Source organism: Neolamprologus brichardi, chromosome 23 (assembly GCF_056152115.1).
Source record: "Neolamprologus brichardi isolate AB-2024 chromosome 23, ASM5615211v1, whole genome shotgun sequence".
Lineage (NCBI taxonomy): Eukaryota > Metazoa > Chordata > Actinopteri > Cichliformes > Cichlidae > Neolamprologus > Neolamprologus brichardi.
Genome location: NC_142125.1, coordinates 4,304,349 through 4,313,417, shown reverse-complemented (window position 1 = coordinate 4,313,417; position 9,069 = coordinate 4,304,349). Strand labels below are relative to the sequence as shown.

General features: G+C 41.5%; 1 protein-coding gene across 1 annotated transcript; it reads left to right on the top strand.

Moving 5' to 3' along the window:
- Positions 1–1,946: 1,946 nt before the first annotated feature.
- On the top strand, positions 1,947–4,925 carry ccl25b (chemokine (C-C motif) ligand 25b). The gene is made up of 5 exons (XM_087836541.1): positions 1,947–2,062; positions 2,445–2,558; positions 3,968–4,079; positions 4,258–4,354; positions 4,442–4,925. The coding sequence occupies exons 2-4, from the start codon at positions 2,495–2,497 to the stop codon at positions 4,352–4,354; spliced, it is 273 nt and encodes a 90-aa protein (XP_087692667.1). The 5' UTR covers positions 1,947–2,062; positions 2,445–2,494; the 3' UTR covers positions 4,442–4,925.
- The last annotated feature ends 4,144 nt before the right edge of the window (positions 4,926–9,069 follow it).

Genomic DNA, 9,069 nt, shown 5'->3' with positions numbered 1-9,069 from the left:
ATAACAATGAGTTCCACTTTGTCCCTTGAGATTCGTAGTCCTTGAAAAGAACACAGCAATTTTTAGAGATGAGAGTGTTGGCCTCTCGAGTAAAGTACAAGCATTTACTTTACTGTGATATACAGGAAATTAGAAAGTGTGTGTTTGCTTATTTTTAAGAAGTCAGGAGAAAGCCCTGCTTCCTGTTGGAAATGACACAGCCCTCAAGCACAAAGCGAGGTCAATGAAGCTAAATCCTTTTTCCAGTTTTGGTGTAGAAGTCTGGCCAGAGTGTAGACACTAATGTCATCTAACTCTGACTGCGAGCCAAGCGTTTTCAGACCTTTTTAACCTGACCTCATAAATGTTCTTGATGAAAGCCAGGAAATTCCCATGAGCAGGGTTCCAGGCCCCACGAAACGCGAGGGCTTTTATAGCTGCATATTTGGAGGTGACTGATTCACAATCAGATATTTGCTGAATACAGATATATGGTATCTAAGAAAGCAGCCCCCGGGTTTCTCCCACTGTCCAAAGGCATGTTTGTTAGGTTTAGGTTAGGTGTGAATAACTGTCTGGCTCTCTGGACTGAGGACCTGTCCAGGGTGTAACAGGCTTCAGGGCCCCTGCAATCCTGTGCAATCCTGACTTGGATAGGCAGTTAAGAAAGTGGATGGACTCAGAAGTAAAATCTATAAAGTAGCCACATGTTGCAGCCACAGACCTGCAGGACGTTCGCCATCTGATGCATATTAAGAATCTTGTTTGTATCAGCCGTGTTTCAGAGGATGCAAGGGGGACTCATTCTTCAAAAGTGTGTACCAAAAAATGGACAGTGTGTTCGTATCTTCTTTGTTTGTGCTGGGAACTCCCATGTTTTAGCCACTCGGTGGTATTTACATGATTGCTTCTTGGCTCCAACATTTAAACCAAGAGCACAAATATTTACCACTAGAGTATTATCCCTGGCAGTCTGATCTAGGCCTTCCTGGAAAGTAATATAAAGATTGACAAAAAGCAGAAGAGTACAATGTATCAAAAGGAACCTGCTATCTTTTGCTTTTGCATGTGTATACTAGTTTAGTAGCGGATGCTTATGTTATACTTGGCCAAAGTTTCATATAATCAAGTCAACTTGTGTACAAGTAATCACTGTGAGCCTGGAGCTCCAGTTAGAAGGGTTTTCTGATCTTGGCTCTCTGTGTTGTTGTTTAGAATAGATTTCCGTAGTATGGTCATGTATGAAACAGTGAGAGCACAGGAGCCCAAACACCTGCTGTTCAAATCGTCTGTTTGCAAGGAGCAGCCAATCAGAAGTACGATGGCTTAAAGGGGCAAAGGTGGTAAAATGGCTTTAGACAGAAAAGCCCAGCATGAGATAAAGGATCTGGACTGGATGGGTTAAATTTATGACAACTTCTCGTGTAGCACCAAAAAGAATCTCTTCTCAGGAGTGATATAAACAGTAAATGGTTGCAGCTGATATTAGAAAACACACAGTAAACCAACTTGGGCCGCTGTCATACATCTGGAAAGCTTTAGTGCTGTGAGACTGGATCAGTGTTTGTGTGAAGAACTGTAAATCCCAAAGCCAAACCTCTCTCCTTGGTCTCGTTCTCGAAACATATAATTTTGAAGGCGATCATTTTCATGCAAGACCCCCTGCATGACTCCGTCCTAAACATGCGGTGCAGCCAGTGTGAGACTGAAATAGATAAACTGCAATTTTATCTTCATTTTTGTCAGGCACACCTTGTCTGCGAGGAAGTTTGGCGATTCGCGAGATGCATTATCATAAAAGGCATTGTTGTACACGGGGTGTGAGTCCGTTGCTTAACACCAACTGTCATTGCAGAATATCTGGGTGGTACTGACATGTGTGTTGACGAGCGTGAGATTCCCTTTGCCCACTCCAAAACAAGTGGCATTCAGGGATGAAGTTGGAGCGCTGACAATTCTGAGTGGGTGTGGCACAAGATCATTTGGGGGAGGGCAGGACACGATGTGCAATATAAGAGTGCAGGCTGCTATGGACCAACATTTTTCCTTCTAGGACATCTTTTGAAAGACTGGATGTGATCAGGTACGTTTGTCTGAAGGCTGATAAAACAAGCAGCTTGTGCTGATCTTTCACAATCTGGATTTTATAGAAATGTTTTTATGTGTTCCACATGTATTGAGGTTAAGCCAGTCTGAGAGATAACAGAAGAGTAGGGGTTCTAGCTGTAACTCCTGCTTTTTTGCAAAACATCACTCAGAGTGCTTGAAGAGGAACAGCTGTCAGCAGCTGGAAGCCTGACAGGGGTCAAAGACATGACTGTATTCTTTCACAAGAGCTTGAGGGGAGGGATATGGTTTGGAAAACAACCGAATGTTTGCCCAACATTTACAAAGCAGTGGGAGTGATAGAGTCTAGCTCCAACTTTCAGTTTGACTTTGCTCTTTGTCTCCTTGTGTTTGTGCAGTGAACAACACATCAAGAACAGCAGCAACAGCAGGAAGAACAACAGCAGCCATGAAGTTTCACGCTCTCGTCTTCATTTTGCTCTTCGCCTGCATGTACCTGAGTCTCGCACAAGGTAAGCGCAACGAAAACGCAACGAAAACGGTCTTGTTTCACGTCACAAACTGCAACATTTTCGTTTAAATTTGGAATGTTTGCAGAATGCACCGAAATGCAACCATGCAGATTTTTACAGTAGCTGATAAGCACTATCTGTGATAAGTGGATCATTAAAAATATGCACCCATAGTCGGGTTGAAGTGAGCATTTCTATGTGCTGTCTTGTTTTAATCATTTCCCCATGCCGCATTCCTTTAAAACGTTTTAGTGAACGAGATAAATGATTCCGCTCGAGTCCTTTACCACAACGCTTTAAGCGCAATCTGTCATCTTGACTTCATGTGGCGACCTTGCTTCGGATTTAAGCAGCAACAGAATAAGTAAAGTTAAAGATAAAACAAATTTATAAAATAATGGATGTTTATGTCTAAGAAACTGTCGTTTTTGGACGCAGCTGTAATTAGAGGAATACAGACAATAAATAATCAATACTTTTGATCCACTTATATGTGTAGATCTTTTTAGTAGTTGTGTACTGTAACAATCTAAAAGGATCCTAATACTTTTTTAGCCAAAATATAAAAGCAGTCATTGAATTTCCAGTATTTTTAGACTTTTTGTTTTTCATGTAAGACCACCGCTGTCAGGTTTTATGGCATTCGGAGTCTTTTCTCAACCAATTTTCAATGCTGTGTTTTTTCTGAAATCACTGAATGCCCGTTTTTTCCCCTTGATGGGTTCTTGGACCCCAATGTGCCACTGCATTTAACAAATCCTGGAAGGACTCCTCGTCTTAACAAAAGCTGGCTTTTTCTTTCTTTTTTTTCTTAGTGCATGCTGTGAAATCAGTTGCAGCCTCTGCCAAATATGACAGTTCATTTTACATCAAAAAAAGTAGCTTTACTGAAATGTAATAAAAATTAAATATATATAAATTACAGTATACGCATTTTGGCTTGGCGTTTACACAAGGCTGCTTCATCCAGCGGAAAATACATTCTGCGATGGTAAAGATAAGGTGATAAGACCGTGAAAGGCAGTTAGATGGCATGCACTCGCTGATGCCAAAAACTCTGTTTTTGTTCCTGAAATAGATCTGTCCTACTTTTATTGGGCAACATGGAAATTCTCCCGGACACTGCTGGCCGAGGTCCAGATCTGTTAAAATCCTCAAAAGGCCCTGTTATATAGTTTCTTTATCATGGATGTATGGATTCTTAGACGTTATATTTTCCTTTTTTGTTCTAGTAAATAGTCCAACAAATACCACAGGACTAAATCGGGACTAAAAAGAGAAAGTTACGTTTGTTTTCATAAGCTTTGGGCAACGAAAGCTACACACACACACACACAGTGATTGCTCAACTTCCCCAAGAGCGACATTTTCAAGTGCGATTGTTTATAAATCTCTAACTTTCTTTACAGGCTCGTACGGGAACTGCTGCCTCGGCTACGTCAAAGACATTAGAAAGAAGGCAAACATCGTCAGTTACACCAAGCAGGAATCAGATGGCGATTGCAACATCAAAGCAATTTTGTGAGTATCAATTTTTAAGCCCTTAACTTTTGACGCTCGCTGACCATTTGCTGTTCGCACATCGTTAAACTCCACCATAATAAATTAGCAAAAGTCCTGTTTACTGAGGAAGTGACCGATCCGCATATGTGTCCACGACTTGACATCTCTAAATAATGACATCCATGTGTATGTTTAGGTTTACGATGAAGAGAAGGGCAAAACCTGTGTGCGCCAACCCAAACGACGAATGGGTCAAGAAGGAGATGAAGAGGGTGGACAAAAATCAGCAATAGGTAAAAAGATACAAAACATACTCTCACAATGACATACACTCTCAGTGACAATGCACATTAATCATCATAAACCCCGTGTCTTTGTAGGCCACCAAAAGGAACAAAACCAGAAGGAGAGAGAGAGAACAGCGGTCTCTTCGGGCCTCTGTCAGGCATCGTATATCATCTTTAACGAGATGGATTGTGTTTCAGTAGATTAGGCATTTCCTGTTGCTGATGGTGAATGTAAATCATGTACACAGTTCTCTGATACAGAAACAAACTGTATTCTTAAAGTTATATCCAGTATAACAAAAAGTCATTTATATGGACCATCTATGATAGTGTTCCCTTCTCTGTGATGTGTAGCGCCTGCTAGGAATGAGCCTCTCTTTGGCAGCTTTGAAATGTGAATAAATGTATTCTGTTTGTGAGAAAAGAACGTGTGCAAAATAACACTTTAAGACTAAGCTGAGTTTGTTTTGTTTTTATATACGTATATATCTACGACAGAGTTCCTAATTTTTGTATCAGCACTCTAATTGTACTCTGTGTTTTTCTATTGCAAATAAAGTCCAAATGCAAACAAAAACTCTGGTTTCCATAAAAGTGAATAATTAATCAGAAATGCATCCAGCTGCTTTAAATCATTTTGGTTTGTTGTAGTGTTTTCCGGAAGATTCCAGTAAAAGGAGGCCGACTCGCCTTTGGTCCAGTAATCTCAAACATTTTTACCTTCAGCTTGAGCTGATAATTGACTACATGAGCCATCTGTCAAAGCTATAAAAGAAGCTATTAGTTATACTGTACACTAAATCCAGTGTTCACTAGCTTGATGAGAACATCATTAAGATAAAAGTGAATGCGTTGCCTCAACCGTTCAATCCAGATGGGATTAAAGTACAAACTTAACATACTTCACGTCTGTCTTAAAACAACAGTACATGCTGCCAATGAAAAGCTCGAGTAAAAGTGTGTCCGCATTACTCACAGTCATCCCACGAGGATGTATTTAATTACCAGTCACAACTCAAGGAAACCTGCTGACATTCACTTGGGAAAAATAGCGATAGTTTTTGGTTTTAACTACAAGTCCTTAAGTGAAAAACTCAAAACTAGACTTGATTAAAAGCGATTTAGTAAATACAAAACTATAAAAATCAAATGTATTAAAAAGTCAAATGTAATAGAAATAAAAGTATCAGAAAATGCAGAAAAGTGCATTATTATATATGATAGCAGGTCACCTTATTAGGTACAGCTCCTAATGCATAAAATAATCATGTATTTAGGCATGTAAATGTGGTCGAGATGACCCAAAGTTCAAACTGAGCATCAGAATGAGGAAGACTTAAGTGATTTTGAGTGTGGCATTGTTGTTGGTGCTGCTCATGCTGGTTTGGGTATTTCAGAAATTGCTAATGTGCTGGGATTTTCCCACACAACTGTGAGTGTGGTTTACGGAAAATGATCCGAACAAGAGAAAAATGTCCAGTATGCAGCAGTTCTCCTGGGAAAAATGTCTTTCTGATACCAGAGGTCAGAGGAGAATGATTAGACTGCTTCAAATGGAGAGAAAGGTAACAGCAACTTATGCACTGGCGGCACCCCGCGCCAGGGCCGGGGCCCCCATACACCCACCTGCCCACAGTCCAGGCAACACACCAACCAGGACCCAAGCCCCAAGGCCCAGCCAGGGCCTTGGGGCCCCAGAGACGGAGCATCCCTAGAACCCCACGCCCGTCCCGGACTGACCCAGGGGCAGCCAGGCTACCGGGTCAGTAACCGACGTCCGTCAGCACAGACCCTCCCCCAGCCCCACTGCACACAGCCACGAGGAAACCGTCACTTAAGAGCCAACAGAGCCCTTAATAGGCCATGACCGCAACCCCGGGTTGAGCCCTCCAAGGAATCGTGGCTCAAGAGTTGGCCTTGTAATCGGAAGGTTGCCAGTTCGAACCCCGGCTCCGACAGTCTCGGTCGTTGTGTCCTTGGGCAAGACACTTCACCCATTGCCTACTGGTGGTGGTCAGAGGGCCCGGTGGCGCCAGTGTCCGGCAGCCTCGCCTCTGTCAGACGACCACGCCTGGTCCCACCTCCTTAGTTAAGATGTTGGAAAACTGTTGTCTGGTCTGATGAGTCTCAATTTCTGCTGTGACGTTCAGACGGCAGAAAAAATTCTGCATAGACTAATCCTGCTGGTGGTGCTACTGTAATGGTAGGGGGGATGTTTTCTTTCTGTCGGCCGTGTAGTACCAGTGCTGTGGTGTTGGTACCAATGGGCTTACCTGAGTTTTGTTGTAGACCACGTCCATCCTTTTATGACCACAGCGTACCCATCTTCTGATCGCTGCTTCGAGTAGGATAAACCTCCATGTCACAAATCTCAAATCGTGTCAAACGGGTTTCTTTAACATGACAATGAGTCTGTTGTACTCAAAGGAACACCACAGACACCGCACCTCAGTCCAATAAAGCTTCTTTAGGATGTTTTGAAATGGAAGATTTGCGTCATTGAGGTTAAGCCGATAAATCTGAAGCAACTCTGCGATGCTATCATGTCAATATGGGCTAAAATCTCTGAGGCATGCTTCCACCACTTTGTTGAATCTGTGCAGTACAGAAAGGAGGCCTAACCTGGTACTAACAAGGTGTACTTAATAAAGTGACAAGTGAGTTTAGCATGTTAGGGAAGAATCTATTCAAGACCTCCTTAAAAGGAGAAACTATTATATCACCAAAACTGGCCTCATTGTGCATTTTATCACCTCGTTTTGTTTTACAGCAGCCTTTTAATTTATTTAGGACTTTTTAGAGGAATGTTGCTTTAAGGTTTATAGATAAAACACCCACACAGAAGTCTACAGATTGAAACTTCTTTACATTTTTACGCACCATGTGTGAACAATAAAGTTTATACAAAACGTATTTTAATAAAATTCTGGCACAGGTCTCTTCAGCATCAAAGGATCACAACATGTGTTAATGGAGGCCCCAGTCGACAGCGAATCTGAATACTTAATCTTGCAGTACAACCAAAAAGCAGACAGTGGTCTTTTGAGGGTCCAGGAGGTCTGGAGGCCAACTGTTTTCCAACAGTTTGTGATCCAGCCTTGCAGCTCCTGCAACATTTGGCAGCCCAGAACAATGTTCATCCCTCACACATCGAGACGTCAGTCATTTAGAAGAGCGTGATGGATGTATTGGGAAATGTCTCCAGACGTCAGCACCAATTTCAGAGTATCATGATTTTTAAGGGCAAAGACATGGTCTATCTAAACCACATGTCCCTGAGTGAAAACGCAGCCAAGTATGTTTTTAATCAGGTCCTTAATCCTCCCACACCCACACCCCAAATCCCCAACCTTTTTCCTTTCCTTTTATTCAACTGTTTACTTTCAATGTCTGAGAAACAGCTTGTGCGATAGTGTGTGTAGACATGACATTCGACACGAGGACATGACATTAGACTCCATGAAACAGGAAGACTGATCAATAAACTACACGAGTAGGCAGAAACATTTTTCTTCAAAAACGTAGTACTCGCTCGTTTGTTTGTTCTCTGAGTATTTATGGGGCTGATTCACAGAGTCAACAGTTTAGTTAGTTAGTTTAATTTCTTCAAGCTGGAACAAAATCCTTCCTCTTCTTTGTTCACTCAAATGTAGGACACAAAAAATGGAAATTCTTTGTCTTTAATTTTCCCAGCATGGAAGGATAGTCGGATTCATCAGTGAGTTGCTCAACAAATTTCGTCATAATTTAGAGCTTGACTTGACCTCTTCATACCAGTGCTTGGTGAAGAGAAGCAGAGCTCTCTATATTTGGCACTGTGTTGATAAGACCACTGATAAATGAAGATATCTGAATATGAGTATATGCTCTGCTAACACTCACAGGTCTGTGCCCACTGGGGTGACTGGTTTTAACTGCTGATCCCAGTAGATCAGAAATTATTATGTCTTTAACGCTGAAATCCTTTCAATGAGATAATAATTTAGCTCTCACATGAATCACCAAGTTCAGATGAGGATGCATACTTTAGTGTTGGTGTAATCGCCAACGGTTGAGTACAGGAAACAGACAAACTTCATTGCTCATCCTCATAAAGCTTCACAGTCGATTGTCTTCTCGGTTCAAATCATATTTGTGTGAGAAAAGTAGACTAGTTAATGTTCAAAGAGCCGCAGCTAAACTCTGAAGGTGAAGGTGTTGCTCATCCTCCTCAGTTTTTACGTGACAGACTTGAAACAGCTCTCTGTGCTGCAGGTAACAAAAGTGCTGAACATTTGTTGTAGTTTGAAGAAATTAAACCCTGAGACGTGTTACGTCTTGCTCCTATTTGACAGACACTTAACTTTCTCTTCTTTCCTTGGAAGAGCGCTCGCATTCAATGGCTTCAAACAAACAAGCAGCTGCACACTGAAACCAATCAGTGCAGATAAAAGCAGCTGGCTATGCAATAATAAATATAAATTAAGGGTCTTTGTTCATGCTGATATCAAACTAAAACTAAATCATTTATCATGTCTTAAAGTGAGGTGGTTTAAAAGGTAACGACTTTGGGGAACTTTTATTTCTCTGGTGGAGGGATTAGCAAAGAGAATAAGCAGGGAGGTGCACATACATATGTTTAACATGCAGTCCACTATAATTGCAGTTTTCTTTTGCAAAAAACCTCATAGTTAGTAAAATTGCCCATATTAGGAATGTACTGTTTACTATTTCACAACCTT

What these genes read in the sequence shown, in the direction of transcription:
- ccl25b (XM_087836541.1), top strand. Translation starts at nt 2,495, where the DNA reads ATGAAGTTTCACGCTCTCGTCTTCATTTTGCTCTTCGCCTGCATGTAC. An exon ending in GTACCTGAGTCTCGCACAAG is followed by an intron (nt 2,559 to 3,967) that starts GTAAGCGCAACG and finishes CTTTCTTTACAG; the next exon opens with GCTCGTACGGGAACTGCTGC. An exon ending in TGCAACATCAAAGCAATTTT is followed by an intron (nt 4,080 to 4,257) that starts GTGAGTATCAAT and finishes GTGTATGTTTAG; the next exon opens with GTTTACGATGAAGAGAAGGG.